The following is a 23231-nucleotide window of genomic DNA, read 5'->3' as shown; positions in this document are numbered from 1 at the left end:
CAGCCACCCCGGAAAAGAGTCAAGCCAAATGCAAGCACTCAAAGATCTCTCATTATACTCATAACATCAGAGAAATCCTGGTACTTAAACTGTCCCTCGCTCGGCTCAAAAATTAGCTCCAGAGCCAGGACACAGAGAGCACCTGCAGAGAATTTACACCACGTAAGCCTGCGGCACCTGGATAGCCATAGTCCCCAGAAACTACGACTCCCGTTACGCACCGCGACCGAGTGGACTAAACCCGGGATAAACTACAAGCCCCAGAATTCCTTGGGTGAGAGGCGCGAGCGCGGAGGGGCGGAGGGGCGTAGCACGTCGTCCGCGCGGGACCGTTAAATTTGAAACTTGGCGGCTGGGCGTGAGGGCTTGAGGTGGGTGGTTTGTGAGGGAGTCAGGTGCGTGCTTTTGTCCGGGGGCATCCTCCAGTCGCTTCAGTACCCCGGGGAGCAGGTTGCAGAAGGAGGACCAGGCAGTCTGAGGTCTTAGGGAAGGGCCTGCGGCTGGACGAGGGCCTGAGCCGGGAATGCAGAATGGCGGCGATGCAGAAGGAAAGGGGTGCTCCGAGGTAGGTACTGGAGAAGGGCGGCTGGGAGCTGGGCCTGCGAGCCCCGGGGGGTCCTGGCAGGTGACAGAGGCTCCGCTCGGAGCAGTCCAGGGGAGGACCGCCACGGTCGGGAGAAGAGCAGGCCCGGCCTTAGCCTCCTTCCTGCTGGAGTCGGACTCAAGGAATGGAGGTGAAGATGCAGGCCTAGCACGGACCTCAGTGGGGTGAGGGCGCAAGAGAATCCTGCTGCATCCAGCTTCAAAGCCAAGGAGGCTCTGGGACGCCACGGGACCAGAGGGCTTGGAATTTGTCCTGTTTGTATCTCAGTCCAGCCATTTGCTAGCTGTTTGACCTTGGATATATCTTAACAAGGAAAATACTGCTGTTAATGTTACCATGCCGGGTTCTGGGAGAATTCAAAGTGTTTGTAAAGTAACTGACTCCAAATAAGTGCTCATCAAATGGCAGATGCTATCATTATGCCAGTAGCATAGTTAGAAATCTAAAGAGCTCTTCTCTGCGGGCTTGCTGCTCTTCCTTACCTATGGATATATAAGCTTTTCGGGGTTAGAATTCTGTATCCGTTTTCATTATGGGGTACACAGTACTTAGATAAATGCCATTTCACGAGCTCTTTAATTCATGCAAGGAATATTTATTAACTACCTACCAAGTGCTAGGTGCAGCAAATAAAAGACACAAAAATCCCTACCCTTATGAAGCTTAAGTTCTGGGCTGGGATGAGGGTAGGGGCAACAGACAAAAAACAAGATAAAAAAATTGGAAGTTAGATGGTAATCGGTACTAAAATATAATAAAACATTAGGGAGGAGAGGGGGTGGGTGCAATTTTAGATAGTTTTGAATAGAGGGCCTCACTGAGGTGTCATTTGGGTCAAGATTTGGAGGAAATTCAAGAGCTAGTCATGCATATATCTAGGGGAAGTACAAAGGATAGAGGGTGAGAGTTGGGGGAGGAAGGTGCACTTAGCAAGTAGCTGAAGCAGAATGAACCAGAAAGTAAAAGGAAAAGAAGTTTAAAAAGTGAGGATGCAGGCATTGTAAGGACTTGGCGTTTACTCTGTATTTGAAAGTTACTGGAAAGTTTTGAGCAGAGGAAAGACATGATCTGACATGGGTTTGAATGGGATTACTTTGGCTGCAGTGTTGGAAAGACTAAAGGTAGAAAAGGATGGAAGCGGGAAGACCAGTTTAGAGGTAATTGAAATAATCCAGGCAAGAGAAGATGGTGGCTTGAGCCAGGCTGGGAACAGTGCAGATAGTGGGAAGAGGTTGATTCTGGATATGTTTTGAAGGTAGAACCAACAGGACTTGCTGAGTGACTGAGGGGGTGTCAAGGTTGGCGTTCAGATTTTTGACTTGAGTAAGTGGAAAAATGAAATTACCATTTATTTGAAATGAGGGAAGGAGCAGGTCTTTGAGGGGGCACGAGTAGGAGGCAAGGAGGGAGCAATTCCAGATCGATTTTTTTGGACATTTAACAGAGATAGTTTAATTGCTATTTTAAGAACAAGAGAAGAAATTCAGATGAACTCAAGAAATAATTATTCAGTGCTTACTAGTGTTAGATCTTTTATTAGCCTATGAGGATACAAAAATAAATGACATGGCCCTTACATTTACAGGATTCACACAAAATAGTTAAAAAGATATGATAAATTGTTAATCACTTACAGTTTACTTTCTTGAAGAGTTTTAAGCTCTCTTCTAGACCGAGGTCATACATACTTTCACTTTATTTTGAGGAGTAGTGCCTATCTGTCTCTCTGTTTTAAACCCAGAGATAGTGTCTCTCAGCCAGAAGTAGGCTTCTCTTTGACCATTGCATAGCTCTGAAGTTCAGAGTATATACCTTTTACATTGATTGCTTCCAAAAAACTTGGGAATTCCCCTCATAGGCTTGATAGAATTGGGGGAGCCATTTGTGACCAGTAAACTGTATTTTTGTCTGCTTCTGCTCTGGACTACCTATATATATGAACTTCAGTTTTAACTCATCAGTTGAAACATGGGGTGTTAGTCTGATAAACTAATTTTGCTAATTTTAAATTAAACTAAAATATGCATTCAGTGGCAGGCATCCAATTGCTTTTCCTCTGCCTTGCCAAATTTATAATACTTTTTTCCCTTCTTTCCTTTCTGCCGTAAACTTTATTCTTACAGTACTGTCTACAGTACCCTAGCTGTGTTCTCTTCTGTTAGACAATACTACAGCCATTAACTTGGAAACCAGGTCACAGAGAAGCTCAGAAACTTAGAAGTATAGTAACACTTCTAATGTTTCAGCCCACTATGTGCAACCTAAAGATCATGAATAGTCACTTTTCTGAAAACATTTACAATAATCTAGTGATATGACTCAGAGTTGGCATGAGATTTACTTTTGTTTCTCTCTTCACAGTGAGGTCATGTCCTTGGAGGGAGATGAATGGGAGCTGAGTAAAGAAAATGTCCAACCTTTAAGGCAGGGGCGGATCATGTCATCACTTCAGGGAGCACTGGCACAGCAAGAATCTGCCTGTAACACTGCTCTTCAGCAGCAGAAACGGTGTGTAGAATGGTTGGGGCTCAACCTGTCTTCATTCATCCCCAGCTGTGGTAGGTAACGTGGGTGTGGATCCACGCAGGATGGTATAAGGAGTACTATTCTTCAAAAGTTGGTAGTATGAGAATCTGTTCCCCTGCTGCTTTCTCATCACAGGACAGCTATCTAAAGATCTCAAGTGCAGTTAAGGACAAGAACTATAGGATTTCATTTCACTATGGAGTAGCCAAACTCTTTTATCAATAGAAATACCTCTCATACAGGGAGAACTGATAGGTAAAGCAAGTATCATATTGCAGTATTTCCCAAAACTATTATGTCATTCTGGATCCCTAAATTTGATAGTAATCACTTAACAAAATTGCTTCCTTAGATTCTGAGTACTGAGCTAGAGTGAATCTGCTATCTTTTAATGTACTTAATTATTAACTTTCTAGGAAGGTATTTTGAGACTGTGCCAAAAAGAAATAGTAGTCTTCAAAGAAAATGTAAACCTCAGAGAGAAACTGAATTTAACAAACTCAGGATAATGAAAAGCTGAAAAATACCACAGCATTATTCAAATGGACCTATGCAACTTGCTCTCCTTTGACGGAATTTGCTCTGCTTTGACAAATAAACTTTTTTCAAAAAAGTAAACTAAAGTATTGGTTTCTACCTTCAATCTCTTGACCAAAAAAAAATTCTCTTATAGGCAAATTATAATTTGGGGTTATAATGTAATGAACATCCTTGTTCATCTCATTGTATCTTTAAAACCATTGTGTTTTATGGTTTTGTTTCACAGATTGTGGTGTTCTATTCTTAAATCTTGGTTCTGTGACATTGTAGTAGTTTTTCCACTTCACTAACTACTCTTCCTTTTTTCTAGTTGGCTTCCTACTGCATTTTACCCAAGTCTCTGTTCTCTGCGCTCTGTTCTCATTCCATATTCAAATTTTGCATGATTGTTTAACTACTATTTACATCTCTGACTTGCCTTTTAAATGTCTTTTTATCTACCTGTGACATATAATTACATAAATGTTTTACTAATATATTAAATACTGAATCTCTTGTCTCATACATGACCTGCCTTTTTCTACTCCATTTTGATTAATGGTACCAAAATTCATCTGAATGACCTTACTTCACTGCTCTGTCACTCTAATTTTATTTGGTCTATTAAAGTATTTAGTATGTATTTTATTTAGTTCATTAAAGTAATTATTACATATTAATTTACATACAGTGAAATGCCCAGATTTTTAAGTATATGTCTAATCAGTTTTGACATGCATTTCAAGACACAGAACATTTTTATTACCTCAGAAAGTTCTCATGCCCCTTCCTAATTATTCTTCTTCCCCTCCTTCATGAAGCAACTGTGATCAGATTTTTATCACCGTAGGTTACTTTCGTTTATTCTAGAATTTTATATAAGTAGAATCATACAGTTCTTTCAGTATGTTTGTTTAGGCTTTTTCATGTTTCGTGTTATCAGTAGGTTGTTCCTTTTTATTACCAAGTAGTGTTCCATTTGTTTATTCATTCATCAGTTGATGGACATTTAGATTCTTTCTAGTTATGTGCTTTATAAATAAAGCTGCTATGGATATTCTTGTGTAAGGCTTTTTGTGAACATAGATTTTCATTTCTCTTAGAGTAGAAATGCTGGGTCATAGAATAAATGTATGTTTAAATTTTGAAGAAACTGCTGGTTTTCCAAAGAGGCTGTAACATTTTACACTCCTATCAGCAATATATGAGAGTCTGTTTGCTCCAGATCCACTCCGGTATTTGGTGTGGTTAATCTTTTTCATTTCAGCTGTTCTGGTGGACATATAATAGTATCTCATTTTGGTTTTACTTTCCATCTCCCAGGTGAACACTTTTTCACATGTTTATTGGCCTTTTATATCTGTTCTTTTGTGGTGTATTTGTTTAGCCATTTTGCCTAGTTTTAAAATTGGATTGCAGGAGTTCTGTATATAGTCTGTGTATCAGTCCCTTATCTATACGTGTTACAGATATTTTCTCCCAGTCCATGGCTATCTATTTTCTTCATGGTATTTTTTGACAAACAGAAGTTTTTAATTTTGATGAAGTTTAATCAATTAGTGTTTTTCTTTTAGTGCTTTTTGTGTCTTCTCTAGGAAATCTTTGCTTGCTGCAAAGGTGCAAAGATATTCTCTTGTAATTTCTTCTAGTAGCTTATTTTAGCTTTTATGTTTAGACCTGATTCATCTTAAATTTATCCTTGTATATGGTGTGAGGTTGGAGTAAAAGGTCTTCTGCAACCACCCCCACCTCCATATGAATATCTAGTTGTTCTGCCTCCTTTTTTTCCCTTCTGTTTTATAAGGGGGGGGGTTGATTAGGTTTGTTTATTTATTTGTATTTGGAGGAGGTATTAGGGATTGAACCCAGGACCTTGGGCATACTAAGCATGCACTCTACCACTTGAGCTATACCCTCCCCTCTGCCTCCATTTGTTGAACAGGTTTTTTTTTCTTTCCCCATTGAATTGCTTTGGGGCTCTTGTCAAAATTCATTTGATTGTATATGTATGGGTTATTTCTGGACTCTATTGTGTTCCATTGATCTAATTGTCTATCCTTTCACCAGTTATATATTGTCTTGGTTATGACTAGAAGTCAGGTAGAGTGAGTCTCCAACTTCTGTTGCTGTTTTTCAAAATTATTTTGGCTATTCTCGGTCCTTTGCCTTTCTAAATTTTAAAATCATCTTGACAATTCTCGAAAAGAGACTGTTGGGATTTGGGTTGGATTGCATTGAATCCACAGATAAATTTGAAAGATCGCTAATTTTTATCAGTATGTGTTGGATTTTTTTTGTCACAATTTCCGCAGATAATGTGCTTATCTCATACGGAAATCACCATATTAGCTACATAATTATGGCCCCTTTTCTAATTTCTCCTAGTCTTAAAATGTTACATGATTAATCTTTTTGAAATCTGTGCTTACATATTCGATATTTTCCAATTGAAGAATCACTAGTGGCTTGAAAAGGTGGACTCCAAATTCTTTAAATTTACATGTAAAGCATTCCCTTCTTACTTCTCCAGTATCTCATTTTATTCCCAATACTGACTGTATGTTATAGCTTGCTTTCCTTTGGATGAATTCTCACACTTTGACAACTTTATTCAGTACTGATTTCCCTCTCTCTTGGAAAACTCTCTTTTTCTTTCAAATCTTAAACTTCCTTCAGAGTCCCACCTTCTAAGACTGCTTCTGTGATACTTCTTTTTGACTTCATAAAGCCTTTAATATCCATTCTTGGCAATTGTAATATACTGTGCAGTTCTGTATTATTAATTTTTCCTTTATGTACTGTCTTTCTTATTAGAGCATAAATTCCTTTGTGTCAGGGACTATTTTTATCCTATATGTCAAACATAACCCCTTATACAGTTTTTATTGACTAAACACTTATCTAAATTGTGTTTTATTACCCAATACTTTTCCTCTATTCTAACTGGTCAATCTTAATGTAGTCTTAGCCTTCTGCCTTTCCCAGCTCTTCACGAAATCACATTTTACACTTTCTCTGAAGCATTCATTCACTTTATGTATGGTATAATTCTCCCCTGACAAATGTTACCCATGGAATTTTTCTTTAAGATTCTTATTACTATATATTTGTGTGTGTGTTTATTTAGTGTCTTCAGTACTCTCATGCACATATAAAATAAAGCTATCATTTATTGAGTACTTACTATGTCTAAACACTTTACACTTAAGACTGGTCAACCTAATAAGATAGGTACTATTATTATCCCCATTTTACAGATGAGGAAACTGAAAACAAAGTTTAAATAGCTTTTCTAATGTCACTCAGCTAGTGATTAGTGGAGCTGCATTGGAACCTAGGGAATCTTGTTCCAGAGCTTTAAACTGCTGTGTAATACCGCTCTTCTATATGTTGTCTTGAAATTTCTCTAATTTCTACATATTTTTTCTTCCTGTTATGTTATCAGGCAGAATCCTGATTATTTCTGTTCTTTTACTTTTTGTTTAACAAACCTTCAAACTCCTGTGCAGTTATCTAGATTGATATTAAACACTTAATAAATGAATACAAATGAAGGTGACACTTGCTTATTTGGCTCTTACCACTATTGTTTATGCTAATATTTTCTGTTTAAATTTCAGGGCATTTGAATCTGAAATTCGATTTTATGCTGGAAATGACCCTCTGGATGTTTGGTATAGGTGGGTCTTTTTTATTTAACAAGGGCAATAGAAACTTACAGATGAGTTTTTTATGACCATGCTTCTCAAACTGGGGTATATGGAGCAGTGTTTTAGAGTAGAGGATAGTGTTTTGGGGACACAGGAACAGAATAATCATAGTGTATCTTCCTGAGGTATTCAGGACTGAAGAAATGTAAAGTTTGTATTATGTGACTGAGAGCTCCACCCTTCCATCACCATTCATATTACTTCCCAGAGGTACATGTTAGCAATATTTGGAAAAGTTTGAGGGATGTAGGCGTAGGGCATGTCACTAAGGACCTCTAAACATACTTTCAATATGTTAGATATTTCTGATTTAAAATATTTGCTCCAGAATGGGTCTTAGAGCAAGACATGCTAAACTTTAAAATTATTCTCTTTCCGTTCAGGTATATTAACTGGACAGAGCAGAACTATCCTCAGGGGGGAAAGGAGAGTAATATGTCAACGTTATTAGAAAGAGCTGTAGAAGCACTACAAGGAGAAAAACGATATTATAATGATCCTCGATTTCTCAGTCTCTGGCTTAAGCTGGTAAGTCTTTCTCAAGTGCCACCTGAATTTAAAATATTAAATCAAGAGATTTTTCTCTAGAGGTATCTTGTACACCAAAAACTGGCAAAACCTCAGCCATTTGGTAGTATACTAACAAATACTCAGTATTTGTTAAATTGTTTCTACTTTAGAGGTGGATTTTACTATAAAGCTGTTTTTTTTAATCCCTTTAAACGTGATCATAAGACTTGTATATCTCTCTGTGGGAGTGGTTTATTGATTATAAACATCTAAAATTATTATCTATAAATGTAGAAGCCAACATTTAGCAGTAGTACAGTTGTTTGGGGAAAAGCTTTTATAGGTGATTCTGGTATCCCTTTCTCCCCTTTTTGATTCATCACCATAAAAAAAAATGATGTTTATTCTTCATCTATCTTTGAGTTTCCTTCACCTAGTGTGTTACTGCAATTAAAAATATTGATCTGACCACTTTATACCATCTTACTTGACATGTACTTCTGCTAAGAACACTTTTGAGGATTTTTAAACATCTTCATAAAAATGATGGCCCGGATTCCTCAGACATTAATTTCATTGCTTTTATTTTAAAAGAGATTAGAAAAAAGCAAGTGAAAAATATTTAGAATAGACTGTTAGATGATAGATACTGGATAAAATATATATAAAATAAATTTAAAAATAAAAAATTGTTAAAAATTGGTAATTAGATCATTCTAAATAATAGAATATTTACGACAGCCATTGTAATTGATAAAGTAATACATTGGAAATTATGAAGATTTCTGGCTAAAGTGTATCTCTTGAGGAGGACTTTTTTCAAATGTTATATTTTTTCTTTTTTGTATATATATTTTTATTGAAGTATGGTTGGTTTACAATGTTGTGTCAGTTTCTGATGTACAGCATAATGCTTCAGTCATACATGAATCAAATGTTATAAATTTTTAATGGATTTGGTGATCTTTACACAATTACTACCAGCTGAAATCCAAAGGATGTGAGGAAGATGAAGTTTTCTGCTTTCAAGTTGATTTAGAAAATACACGATGCAGAGCCTAAGTAGTACATTTCAAAGCCCTGTATTGTGAATGTAAAGACACTTATAAGTTACCAGAAAGATTTCATGAATTAAATATTTTTAACTGACCAATAATTGGTTAATCATACAAATCTGATCTATGTCAATAAGGTGGTAAGAAACTAGTAGATTAGGTTTATGAAATGAAAATATAGTTTGATTTTCAGACAGCCCTTCTTCCTATGAGGAGGATTTATCTTAAATTTCAAATAGTTACTAATATAGGAATTTAGGTGAATTCTGAAGGCTTGATTATCTTGATTTCTGCAGGACGTTTGACGTATCTTGGCATCCTTATGGACAAGTTGGAGAAATTACCTTAGGGATAGTAGTTACAGGAATTTATAACAAAGGGTGGCACACAAGAATTCTAAATAGATTTGTTAGTATGGAGACTAAGATTCCTGGTGGTACACTAATGAATTTTGTTCTTCATTCTATCCTATATAATACTCTTATATATGATTTATTAAAAGGTTGAATTAGATAAACCTCTAATGTGACTTTTAATCCCAGTATTCTATGATTATATTTAGTTGGAGCTATTAAAGTAACAATTAATTGGAATGATTTCTCTGTTCACTGTGTTAACCTGGTGCTGGTACTGAAGAGCAATGATTATTATAAAGTAAAAAGCATAGTCTAGGCCAGTACTACTGAAAGAATGGTCTTTAGACTCTTTAAGATAAGTACAAAAATTGAGAATAAGCATTTAGAAATTTTGTCAACAATTTCACATTACTACAACATCTAAGTGCATCATCATTTTTCTGGTAACTTCTATTATAGTTTTTAAAAATATCAGTCAACAATAGAATGGAAACTTTTAAACACACCCACACTCCGGAAACTGTTCCCTTCACCAGTGGTAATCTGAGAAGCACTGGTCTAGATAATCCTCAAGTTCAAATAATCAGCTTTAGACTGATCAGCAATAATCTGAACTTTGTACCTGGATAAGAAGATGCATATTAAATTATTTTGCTGTCTTATTCTTAGTCAGGAGGAGTAACAGATGGGTTCCTCACACTGCTCCTTTCTTTTGCTTTGTGGAAAGATTCCTCCAGAGTTATTTATATAAGGGATAATGACAATCTAGCTAAGGAAAACTTTGTTCTTAGAAAATACCCAGTATTTTTAGTTGAAAGTGTAAAATTGTTTTAGTTTGGCTTTTTAAGGATTACCAAAAAGATATGTTTAACTTTTGAATCTATTAATCTAACCATCTTGTCCTTTTATTTGTATTATTTCTTAAGTGATCTCCTTCAGCACTCTGGAATAACCTGATCTGTATTGGTTGTCCCATGCTGCACCAGAACTATTCAGAAAGCCATTAATGAAATGTAATCAATTTTAAGCTATATTTATTTATTGTAATTGATATCAAGAACTGGATCTTACACTGATAACACATTCAGAATTATAACTGCTTGAAACACCATCACATAAAGGAGAGCATTACTAATTTGGATGAGCAGAAAAACTCCATTTACTGAATTACTGCAAAATTAAACTATAAAATACTAGTTGCTTTTGTCAAAAATATAAATGAAGCATTTCACTTATTCAACCTTTTTCTACCAGAGCCTGGCTCGGGACTGGAATATAATAGATAGCAAAGTTTTCTGTCTTTGTGGGGCTTGCTTTATTGGGAAAGACAGATGGTAAGCAATTAATTGTAAGTGTAACAAAAGAGAAAGAGGGAAAGTATTGAGTTGTATAGTAATATATACAAAGAGGTCTTAACTGAGGCTACAAGTTTGGAAAAACTCCTGTTTTGCCTGTACCCCTGCAATCTTATAGTCTTCTATGTCTTTGCTTATGTTATTTTCTCTGTCTAAAATGCCCTTCCTTTCCCGTTCTCTACCTTAAATAAGTGTATTCCTCCTTAAGAACCATACTCAAATGTCATACTTTCTTGAAGTCTTTCCCCCCCATCTCTTTTTCTTACAAATTGATCTTTTACTTTTGTCTGCATTTTAGGTCTTTCCAATATATTCTTTATAATGTTGTATTATAATCAGTGTATTTTTTTCAATGCAGAAACTAAATACAGTATCTCCACTGATTGTTTGGCACATGATAGATACTCAGTAAGTCAAGAGAAATTGGTTAACTGTTAATGCTTTTAATTTGTTACAGGGGCATTTATGCAATGAACCTTTGGATATGTACAGTTATTTACATAACCAAGGAATTGGCATTTTACTTGCTCAATTCTATATCTCATGGGCTGAAGAATATGAAGCTAGAGAAAACTTTAAGAAAGCAGATATGATATTCCAGGAAGGGATTCAACAGAAAGCTGAACCACTGGAAAGACTGCAGTCCCAGCACCGGTAAACTGCTTCTCTGGAGCTTAACTCTTTAAAACTAGTAAGAGATATAAACAGTCATTTTGCTTCTGAATAAAGTGCTCCCAGGGATTAGCAAGTTAACTTAGTTACTATTCAATTTTTAAAAAGACATATTTAAATATTTTCTACTGTGGTAAAATCTACTCTTTGGTGTACAGTTCTATAAGTTTTCCCGAGTAAACAGAGACATGTAACCATTACCATGATCGAGATACAGAATAGTTTCATCACTCCATAGAATTCCCCCATGATATATCCCTTTGTAGTCAACAACTGCTCACAATCCCAACCCCTGGCAACCACTGATTTACTCTCCAGCCTTGTAGTTTTCCTTTTCCAAAATGTCATATAAATGGAATCATACAGTGTATAGTCTGGCTGCTTTCATGTAGCCTAATGCATCTGAGTTCTAAGAGTTCTTTATATAAGTCTTTTGTCAGCTAAGTGATTTGTAAATCTTTTCTCCCAGCTTAAGTCTGAGAGTGCCTTTTATAGAACAAAAGTTTTTAATTTTGAAGAAGTTTAACATAAATTATTTCTTGAATGGATCATGCTTCTGGTATTTCTGAGAATTCTGTCTAGCTGAGGGTCACAGAGATTTTCTCCTGTATTTTCATGCTGAAATTTTAGTTTTAGTTTTACTTTTTACATTTAAATCTGTGATCAATTTTGAGTTAATTTTTATGGAAGTTATCAGGCCTTTTTTTTTTTTTTTGCATGTGAACCTAGGTTTATTCTTGTGCCATTTTATTAAAAAGACTTTCTCCATTAAATTACCTTTGCATCTTTGTCAAAAATCAGGTGATCATATTTGTGTAGATTTCTTTCTGTTACTGATTTGTTCTGTTGATCTACGTGTCTATCATCACTGTATATCACACTGTCTAGATTGTAGTTTTATAGTATGGAAATCAGGTAATATGAGTCCTCTAACTTTGTTCTTTTTAAGTCTTCTAGTTCTTTTGACTTTCTGTAAATTCTAGAACCAGCTTTCTGGGATTTTGATTAGTATTGTACATGAACAAGATATGGTTCTCCATTTATTTAGATCTTTGATTTCTTTGAGTGGGCTTTGGTATTTTTTATCTTTCAAGGAATTGGTCCATTTCATCTAAGTTGATGAGTCTATGGGCGTAGAATTGTTCATAGTAGTCTCTTATTATCATTTTAATGTCTGTAGGTTATGTAGTGAACTCCCTTCTTTCGTTTTTGATACTGATAATCCTCACATTGGTCTTCTCTTTTTTCTCTGTCAGTCTGAGTAGAAGTTTATTGATTTCTGTTGATCTTTTTAAAGAATCAACTTTTGGTTTCATTGATTTTTCTCTTAATTGATTTTCTGCTCTTAATTTTACTAACTTCTGCTCTTTATTATTTCCTTTTTTGTGCTTGCTTTGGCTTTAACTTGCCCTTATTTTTCTAATTTAAGGTGGCATTTGTAGCACTGATTTCTAGAACTTTCTTTTCTAATAGAAGAAATTTCTGTCTAACCACTGCTTTAGTTGTATCCCACAAATTTTGATATAATACTGTATTTTCATTTTCACTCAGTTCAAAATATTTCCTAATTTTCCTTATATCTTTTGATCCATGGGTTATATAGAAGTGTATTATTTAATTAGGAAGCATTTGGAGATTTTTCAGGTATCCCTGTTACTGATTCCTAGTTTAATTCCATTGTGGTTAGAGATCATAATTTGTATGGTTTCAATTCTTTTGTATTTATTAAGTTTCATTTTATGGCCCCAAATATGGTCTATCATGGTGAATGTTTTATGTATACATGAAAAAAATATGTTTTCTGCTGTTTTGGAATGAAATGTTCTGTAAGTGTCATTTAAGTCAAGTTGATTGGTAGTCTGTTCTGATCTTCTATATCCTTGCTGATCTTCTGTCTACTTGTTCTATCAGTTATTGAGAGTGGAATTTTGAAGTCTCTTTTATGGTAAATTTATATTTTTCTTTTTTTAGCTCATAATAAATCTTGCTACATATATTTTGAAGTTCTATCGTTCAGTGCATACACATTTAGAATTCATCCCTTTATCATTATATAGTGTTCATCTTTATCCCTGGTCATACTTGTTCCAAGGTCAGCTTGATCTGATATTAACACAGCCACTCCAGCTTTCTCTAGTTTGCATGAATATCTTTTTCCTTTCTTTACTTTTTTTTTTATATGAGTTTTAGAGTTGTGCAACCATAGCCACAATCTAATTTTACAACATTTTAACACTCCAAAATGGATCCCATGCTCATTAGTAGTCCCTCCTCATACCCACCCACCCCGTTCTAGGCAATCACTAATCTGCTTTCTTTCTCTGGATTTGCCTATTCTGGACATGGCATATAAATGGAATCCCACTTTATGTGGTCTTTTGTGACTGGCTTCTTTCACTTAACATGTTTTCAAGATTCATCATTAGGTAAACATAGTTGTGGCATATATCAGTATTTCATTCCTTTTTAAATTTTTTTGTTTGGTTGTTTGTTTGGGGGGGACATTAGGTCTATTTATTTATTTATTATTAGTTTTGGGGGTTTTTTAATGAAGTTACTAGGGATTGAACCCAGGACCTCATGCATGCTAAGCATGTGCTCTACCATTTGAGCTATACCCTCCCCCTTGCCTCATTCCTTTTTGTTGCTGAATAATATGCCATTCTATGGATATAATACCACATTTTCTTTATCCATTCTATGGATGTACCACATTTTGTTTATCCATTCGTCATTTAATGGGCATTTAGGTTGTTTTCATTTTTTGGCAATTATGAAATAATACTGCTACAAACATTCATATTATAGGTTTTTGTGGGTTTCTTTTCACTTTTTTTTAACAAAGGGTATTCTCTTTTTATTGTACATAGTTGATGTACAATGTTATAAAAGTTACAGGTGTGCAATATAGTGATTCATAATTTTTAAAAGTTACACTCCATTTATAGTTATCATAAAATATTGGCTGTATTCCCTGTGTTGTACAATATATCCTTGTAGCTTATTTTATACCTAGTAGTTTGTACCTTTTAATCCCCTACTCTTATATTGCCCCTCCCCTCTTCCCTCTCTCTGCTGGTAACCACTAATTTGTTCTCTATATCTGTGAGTCTGCTTCTTTTTTGTTAGGTTCACTAGTTTGTTGTGGTTTTTTTTTTTAGATTCCACATATAAGTGATATACAGTATTTGTCTTTCTCTGCTGACTTATTTCACTTAGGATAATCCCCTCCAAATCCATCCATGTTGCTGCAAATGGCAGGATTTCTTTTTCTCATGGCTGAGTAGTATTCCACTTTATATATACATACCACATCTTTATCCATTCATCTACTGATGGACACTTAGGTTGCTTCTATATCTTGGCAATTGTAAAAAATGCTGCTATGAACACTGGGGTGCATGTATCTTTTCAGATTAGTGTTTTTGTTTTTTTTCAGTTATATACACAAGAATAGAATTGCTGGGTCATATGGTAGTTCTATTTTTAGTTTTCTGAGAAACTTCCCTACTGGTTTTCTACAGTGGCTGCACCAACTTACATTTCTACCAGTAGAGTACAAGGTTTCCCTTTTATCCACATCCTCGCCAACATTTGTTATTTGTGGTCTTTTTGATGATAGCCATTCTGACAGGTGTGAGTTGATATCTCATTGTGGTTTTGATTTGCATTTCCCTGATGATTAGTGATACTGAGCATCTTTTCATGTGCCTGTTAGCCATCTGCATTTCCTCTTTGGAAAAATATCTATTCAAGTCTTGTGTCCATTTTTTAAGAAGATTGCTCCTTTCACTTTTAACCTGTCAATGTCTGTACATTTAAAGTGTTTTTATACACAGCAAAGAGTTGGATGTTGTGTTTCTCTCAACTTTCACAATATATTTTATATGGCCTATTTAGAACATTTTAATAGAATTATCAATTTTGTGGGATTTAGAGCTATTATTTTATTATTTGTTTTCAGTTTATTCTATATCTTTTGTTCATCTGTTGCCCCTTTCCTGCCTTCTTTTGGATTATTTGAATATATTAGTATTTCATTTTGTTTTATTGGCTTTTTTTTTTTAAGTGGTTGCTCTAGGGTATGTAATACATATTTCTAACCTTTCACAGTCTACTTAGAGTTAATATTTTACCACTTCAAGTAAAACATAGAAACTTTATAACCATGTATGTTCTTTATCTTCCCTACTTTTTTGGTATACTGGTCACATGTATTACATTTACATACGTTGAAAACCCCATCAGACAATGTTACAGTTTTTGCTTTTAACAGCCATACCTAGTTTAAAGAACTTAGGAGAAAAAAATAGTCTTTTGTATTTACCATTTCTGTTCTTTATTTCTGAAATTCCAATTTCTCCTCTGGTATTTCCCCTCAGCCAGAAGAGGGTTTTTTAAGCCATTCAGTTAGAGTGAGTCTTTTGCCAATAAATTCTCTTAGTTTTTCTTCCTCTTCATTCCTGACGGGTATTTCACTGGATGTAGAATTCTGGGTCAACAGTTCTTTTCTTTGAGCATGTTAAAGATGTTCCACTGTCTTCTGGACTCCATGATTTTTGATGGGAAATCTACAGTCGTTTGAACCGTTCCTCCCCTCTTATGTAATGTGTTGATTTTCTCTGGGCAAGTTTAAGATTTCTTTTCTTTAACATTGCTTTTCAGCAGTTTCATTGTGTTGAGTCTAGGTGTGATTACCTTTGCATTTAATCCATTTGGGATTTACTGGGCATTTTATATTTGTAAATATATGACTTTCACAAAATTTGAGAAGTTTTCAGCCATTATTTTTAAAATACTTTTCTATACCTGTATCTTTTTCTTCTGGGACTTCAGTTACACATATGTTAGACTTTTTGATATTATTCTACAGATCCCTAAAGCTCTGTTCATTTAAAATAATTTTTTACCCTTTATTCTTTCTGTTCTTAAGGGTTGCCAACTTTTATTGATTTGTCTTCAGGTTCATTTACTCTTTCCTCATCCATCTCCATTCTGATATGGAGTGTAACCAGTAAATTTTTTATTTTAAATATTGTATGTTTCAGGTCTAAAATTTCCATTTGATTCTTTTTTATAGTTTCTATGTGTGCTGAGAACTTCTATCTTTCCATTCATTTCAAATACTTTCACCTTTATCTCATGGAGCATCATTATAGTAGCTACTTTAAATCTCTGTCTGAAAATTCTAATGCCTGGGTCATTTATGCTTGTATCTATTGATTATTTTTTCCTGTGAGAATTAGTCACATTTTCCTGGTTCTTTGCACGTCAGGTAATTTTGGATTATATCCTGGATATTTGTCCTGTTATTATTAGACTCTGGGTCCTGTTGGTTGATGTCCCCTGGAGAATGTTGATGTTTTTGTCTTATTACTAAGCAACCAACCTTTATATATCATAATTTCCTTTTCATCTTATATGGGTATTGATTCCAGTGATAGTTCAGTTTTCAAAACCTTTGGGTCTATCCTATGTGTCTCTTGCTCTGGGGTTAATCTAGGACTTGGATGGTGGTTTATATTATAGTTCAGTTCTCAGACCCTTTTCTGTGCAGCTTTGGGTCTGCCCTGTGTATGCATAGCTCAGGAGTGAGTCCACGGCTTGTATCAGTTCATATACAGAATTAGGAGATTCCCTTCTTCAGCTTACCCTCTTCAGTATTTCTCCCATACTCATTGGCCCTCAGAGTCCCCTTGTCCCAGTCCTCTGGCCAGAAAGATGCAGTTTCTATAGGAGTTTTAGCTTTCCATACCACCAGTGTAACAGTTCAAAACTGTGAGGAAAAGAGAAGAAGGGAAAAAAAACAGGAAACAAACCTGCGTGGGTTGTCTTCAGGTTTGACTCCTCTCCACAGTCTATTTGCTTTTGTTTACTTTTCAGAGGGCTCAGTTGCTTTTTTGTATTTTGTCTAGAGTTTTAAATTCTAATTAGAGAGAGAGAGGCTATCATGGGCTTATTCCATCTTGGCCAGCATTTGCCGTTTATTCAGTTTTTTACCCTTTTGATAATACTTAAACTTTGGCAGAAGCACAGGAAGTTGTCTTAAAACTTCTGCCAGCTTTGCTAAAGTAATATGTCATGTTGGATGTAACTTCATTTCATACGATTCAGGAAAAATAGTGGGGTGGTGGGGAGGGTGGAGATTCTGTGTTGAGAGAAAAAGAGACATACAAACAGTGATAAAATAGATGTGGCAAGATGTTAACAATTTGTGAATCTAGGTAAAGGGTATATAGGTGCTCATTTACTCTTTCAACTATTTTGTAAGTTTAAAAAGTTGATGGGAAACTCTGATCTTAATAAATTCTATAATCGTAATCTTAATCACCCTGATCTGATCCTGAGATCAACCTACTGGTACTCTTCAGAGTATTTTTAATTGGTCAAATTTGGGCATATACAGGGGGAGCTAAATCATTCTAGCCAAAACCTTCTCTAATTTCAGCGTGGCTTTCTTTATTCTTGAGAGAACAAACACTTTCCTTTGGTTATTTTTGTATATTTGTTCCCCTATCCTACTCTTCTCCCTTGCTTTAACAAATTAGAAATTTTGAATCTGGTGAGTAGTGGTCACCTCACCAAGTGTTAATTGTCCTTCTCTTTAGACAATTCCAAGCTCGAGTGTCTCGGCAAACTCTTTTGTCACTTGAGAAAGAGGAGGAGGAGGAAGTTTTTGTATCTTCTGTACCACAACGAAGCACGCTGGCTGAACTAAAAAGCAAAGGGAAAAAGACAGCAAGAGCTCCAATCAGCCGTGTAGGAGGTGCTCTCAAGGGTAAGTTTAAGTGTTATTATTGGAAGCTCTTAGTCTTGGGTGGTAGGCAAATTATGTAAGGAGATCATGTATAAACATATATGTGTGGGCACTGTCCTAGTGTTCTGAGTACTAGGCAGCAAAAAAGGAGAGCTGAGATCATGGTATGCAGTAAAACCAAAACATATCAGCATTTTGTGTCTTAAGAAAAATCCAATATGTAGGAAGCATCTAGAGTTTGAGTTGTTAGTTGAAAGAAGATGTGCAATAATATAGCAAGTATTATCAAAGTAAAGCTTACATGTACCAAAGCCTCAAAGAATGTATTAATTTGGTCTTCAGCTTTTTGGGGCCAGAAATTAGGCTCTCTTTATATACCTAAAGATGATCAGCAATAAGCGTTTCTTCAAATATACTATTTTTTAGGGAAATTTTAGGATCACAGCAAAATTGAGCAGAAGGTACAGAGAGCAATAAGCTTTTAACCAAATTTATAGCGGTTAGATGTGTCAACCAGATTTTTAAAAATTCTCTTATCCCACTCCTGGTATCAACTTTTAATGCTCAGAATGTTTCTTAGAGATCCTAAGAGTTTGGGCATAGGGAGTATTGTCCTAAAGAATATTTCATCTAGATCATGATTAAGCTGGATTCTAATTAGCAGCCCCACTACAGAGAATACCACTAATAAACTGGCTGACTTGTTTTTTCTAGATTCAGTACATTTCAGCTGATTTCCACTGAGAGAAAATTTTAAACTGAAAAACGAAGATTAAGATTAGGTTAGTCTCGTGTTCAGCACAATTTTTCAACTGGAATTTGACACAACATTGTAAAATGATTATAAATCAATAAAAATGTTAAAAAATAAGATTAGGTTAGTCTCTGATAAAATTAGACACTATTAGAATGATGACTGAAGGAAGATGTAGAATTTGTTTTTTGGATATCTATGAGTAAAACATTATAGATGAGAGAAAGGAGGAAGTGTATGAGTAACAAATACAGAATGGATTTAAAAATTACTAACTTGATACATTAAAGTTTTTTAAAATTATTATTTAAAAAATACGTGTCTATGGTAGTAGAAATAATCTCCTTGATTTGAGAAAGAATTAGGTATACTTTATTGGGCATCTAAATTGATAATTAAAGGTTTTACATGAAGTTTTAATAATTTTCTCTTAGCTCTAAGCCAGAACAGAGGACTCCAAAATCCAGTTCCTCAACAGATGCAAAGTAATTCTAGAATTACTGTTTTTGATGAAAATGCTGATGAGGCTTCCAGAGCGGAGTCTAAGCCTACAGTCCAGCCATGGACAGCACCCCCTGTGCCCAGGGCCAAAGAGAATGAGCTGCAAGCCGGCCCTTGGAACACAAGCAGGCCTTTGGAGTACAGGGTAAGGACTCTTAGATCCAGTGCATTAGATTCCACATAACAACAACTTCAAAGTTAGAGTAGAGGAGTATTTTTACCATCTCTTTTAATTCCTGTTGAATAATTAGGCATGGTCTGCATATGTTATGTCAGAATGTAAAACTATGGTAATTTTAGTTTTCTTCTTCATCGCCAGCCTCGTGGCAGTACAGCTTCTATGACAGCTGTTCCCTCTGTGCTTCCCAGTTTTACTCCATATGTGGAAGAGACTGCACAACAGCCAGTTATGTGAGTTTGGTTTCCAGATATTTTGAGGTGGGAATTATTAAGAGTGATCAGGAGCACCTATCTTAGTTCCCAAAGGCATTTTCTCCTTTGTGGGGATGAAAGTAACCAGACAAAGTTTTGTTTCCTTTATGTATATATTTTTTGGAGTATGTTAGGGCTAAAAGACCATTTGGTAATTTTCTTATTAAGGAATAAACTTAATGGGTTTATATTTACATTATTGTAGTCAAAAGTAGTCACTGTGATTTAAGTGAGGTGTTCTACCTTTGTTATTGACAGTAATTAGAAATAATGGCAGTTTTTCCTCTTAGCTTCTTTTTTCTTTCTGGATGTCTTTTTTGTTTTCTTCCTAACCCTTGGGATTTCTGTTTATAAGAAAAAGTATGATCTGTGATGATTAGATATCAGGCAGTCCAAGGTTTAGTCTAATATATAATATTGCAAGGTTCTAATACTAGGTCATGTCCCATTGCAAGAGTTTCCTCAAAACTAATCTATAACCCCTTGCTATATGCTAGGTATGATGTTTATGCAGGTTATTCATAGATGTCCTTTATCACTTGAGCAAGTTGAGGAAACCTTTTAAGTATGTAGATGCTTGGACCATTAAAAGTTTGGATTCAGTGTACCTGAGGTAAGGACCAGGTATCTTCAGTTGTAAAAAGTTACATAAGGAAATAAATATATAAGTGATATATAAGTGATATATAAGTGATTCTGAGCCACAGCCAGGATTGAAAACATCTGCCCTATCCTGGTTGAGGCACTATATTTCATTCTTTTCAAACCTACATTACCATTCTTATTCTTCCCCCTCAGCTGAGAACCTGGAATTTCACATCATCAGTTCCCCAAATGCTGTATTCCTAACTAATTTTGGGGGATGCTTAAGAGTGGAAAATGGGCTTTATTGCATAGGTTAATTTCATTTTTACACTGGGTTTGATTAAGATATGATATTTAGCTTAATTTTTACCTGTAAATAAGCTATTTGATAACACTAACTTACAGCTAATTTCCTTCCTCATCATAGTAGTGCTCAGAACATAACAGTTGATGGATCATGTAAATTATTTTTAGCCTCTATTCTCAATCTTACTTCTTTTTGTTTTTGAAATCTATTACATATAGTCCCTGTACTTATATTGTTCCTTTGTTTTGTCAAAACATGTAAGAAATAACTCATTTGATCTACTATGGTGAATAATCATTATCATGCTTCTTTTAGGACACCATGTAAAATTGAACCCAGTATAAACCATGTTCTAAGCACAAGAAAGCCTGGAAAGGAAGAAGGTGATCTCCTGCAAAGAGTTCAGAGCCATCAGCAAGAGTCTGAGGAGAAGAAAGAGAAGATGATGTACTGTAAGGAGAAGATTTATGCAGGAGTTGGGGAGTTCTCCTTTGAAGAGATCCGGGCTGAGGTTTTCCGGAAGAAATTAAAAGAGCGAAGGGAAGGTATGTGTATTGATCTAGTTCAAGTTTGTAAAAATAACTTAGGTGTAGGAAGGTTGATTTGATATGTTAAGTCTGAGGAAAATTGCCCCATTGTGTGTACCTTTATGTGATGCTTCTATAGTTTCTGTGTTTCTCTTTAAGTTGAACTTCTTTTGCTGCTTTCTATGAAACCCCTGGGGAAAAACACTAACCAACTAAATTTGTGTTCAAAAGTAAAGGAGGAGAAGCTCTGAACTGCATGAACAATTCATATTTCCCTGCAATAGGCAGATAGCGATAATCCCTGACATGCATACATGTACATGCCGTGCCTTTACATTAAGTGCATTTCCTAATATTTTCTAAATATTTCACTTTACTTTGAAAAACTGGAAATTTGGGGGAAATGGGAAATGGTTTTGATTCTGAAGCCTAGAAGTACTTGGGGGCAAGAGGCAGTACAGAACAGGCTTAGAGTAGGAGAGTATAGCATTTAGAGCTTAAGGCATTAGAAGATGAGCGAGAGTACAGAAAAGGAGGTAGAGAGTCCAAAAATGAATTTCATCCATTTAGACATTTTTACTAGGATCTATACCAAGAAAGAAGAAATAAACATTTGGGTTTTGCATTTTTTTTAAATCATACGCATCCAGAATAACCTACAATTGTAGCTGAGCTCACTTAACAGGATATGGCATTCATAGGGCTAACTTGGAAACTTAACCATCACTCATAATTTATTTGAGAAGAAAATTATTTCAGAGTTCCAGGTGACAAGCTAGAAGCAAACCTCTGTAAAGCAGACTGTTAGTAAGTTTGGAATTGCCTTCATTTGTTACATCAGCTAGTGCCTTCCAAGCCTGACAAAAGTACTCTGGGCTCAAATAATACGTTGAAAAGTGGAATCTCTCTGTGTAGGTAGGAGACAGGGAATGGTTAAAGAGCAAGGAGCTAGTTTAATAAAACTTTTTAAAAAGTAGGAATGACCCCAGCAAAGAAGCAGGCTGGTAAGATGGCTCATTATGGGCTAGAAAAGGAACTGGGTACTTAAATAAAAACTACTCTTTCCTAAAGGGAAGGATCTAGCTATACCAGGTCTATAAAAGTAAAATTGTGTGTTTTATTCTCAACTAGCCAAAGAAGGACCTGAGCTAGGGTTAGTTGGGATTTGAGGAGTTAAAAAGAGGTATTGACCTTTGAGGATATTTTAATACTCATTTCCTAAGTTTGTCTCTCAGTCTAGTTCATGAATGTGTAATTTCCCCTATTTATAGCTTATACTCTTATAAATCCTCATGCCCGTGAGAAAGTGGTTTCTTGTTATACTGAAAACTAGCTTCAAAGATGGTTGCTGACTACTTACTCTAAGGCAGAGATACGAGAAATGAGAAAGCCACAGGCAGAGCCTAAAGTCAATTTTTTCTTCCCATTGCTACTTTCGGACCATTCTCCCTTTTCTCCTTTAAAAAGCTTCCTTCAGGTTCATGTCTTCCAATTTTTCCCTCCCTCTTGAACCTCTTTAAGTGTTCTCACCTCTGACTTTTTAGTCACGTAGTCATTCATTAATTGACCAAGCACCTGGCTCATAGCTTACTTTCTGCCCCTACACCATCCACTATATTGTATTCACCTGGCAAAACCAGTCCTGGTCAAATCCAGCTGTCTGCTCACACTCTGTACCTGCATCCAAGTAGTTTAAATGTAGCTAGAGAAAAATGCTACTGTATGTATTGGTCTCAGCTTAAAATTCTTGATCACAAATCTAAAACAAGCATTTACCATTGCCTAAAAGTCTTAACTAGTTTCTTGATAGGTGATTTTTTTCTTTCTGCTAAACAACTAATTTAATTTTCTCTCATATTTTCAAATCTTCTACATCTTTGTCCCTCCTCACATATAATCTTGTTTCTAACTTTATTGAGAGTAGAAGGAATATAATGGTAACTCCATTTTCTTCCACCAAATCTGCCATATCTGCAATCTGTACCTATACCTATATACTCTAAAATTCCTTCTGTGAAAGTTAACATCTCTCTGTTCCTATCAAAGGAGTGATTCTTTTTT

At 35.4% G+C, this 23231-nt stretch overlaps 1 protein-coding gene across 1 annotated transcript in view; it reads left to right on the top strand.

Moving 5' to 3' along the window:
- Positions 1-319: 319 nt before the first annotated feature.
- BUB1B (BUB1 mitotic checkpoint serine/threonine kinase B) overlaps positions 320-23231 on the top strand; it is a 43884-nt gene continuing 20972 nt past the window's right edge. The window contains exons 1-9 of the mRNA XM_006201638.4: positions 320-565; positions 2966-3112; positions 7270-7329; positions 7743-7887; positions 11093-11289; positions 17916-18085; positions 19253-19464; positions 19639-19730; positions 20959-21188. Of these exons, the coding sequence (XP_006201700.2) occupies positions 531-565; positions 2966-3112; positions 7270-7329; positions 7743-7887; positions 11093-11289; positions 17916-18085; positions 19253-19464; positions 19639-19730; positions 20959-21188 (1288 nt within the window). The 5' untranslated portion in view covers positions 320-530. The remainder of the gene's footprint in view (positions 566-2965; positions 3113-7269; positions 7330-7742; positions 7888-11092; positions 11290-17915; positions 18086-19252; positions 19465-19638; positions 19731-20958; positions 21189-23231) is intronic.

This window comes from Vicugna pacos, chromosome 6, assembly GCF_048564905.1.
Source record: "Vicugna pacos chromosome 6, VicPac4, whole genome shotgun sequence".
NCBI classification, from domain to species: domain Eukaryota; kingdom Metazoa; phylum Chordata; class Mammalia; order Artiodactyla; family Camelidae; genus Vicugna; species Vicugna pacos.
This window is presented reverse-complemented; position numbering and strand designations above follow the sequence as displayed.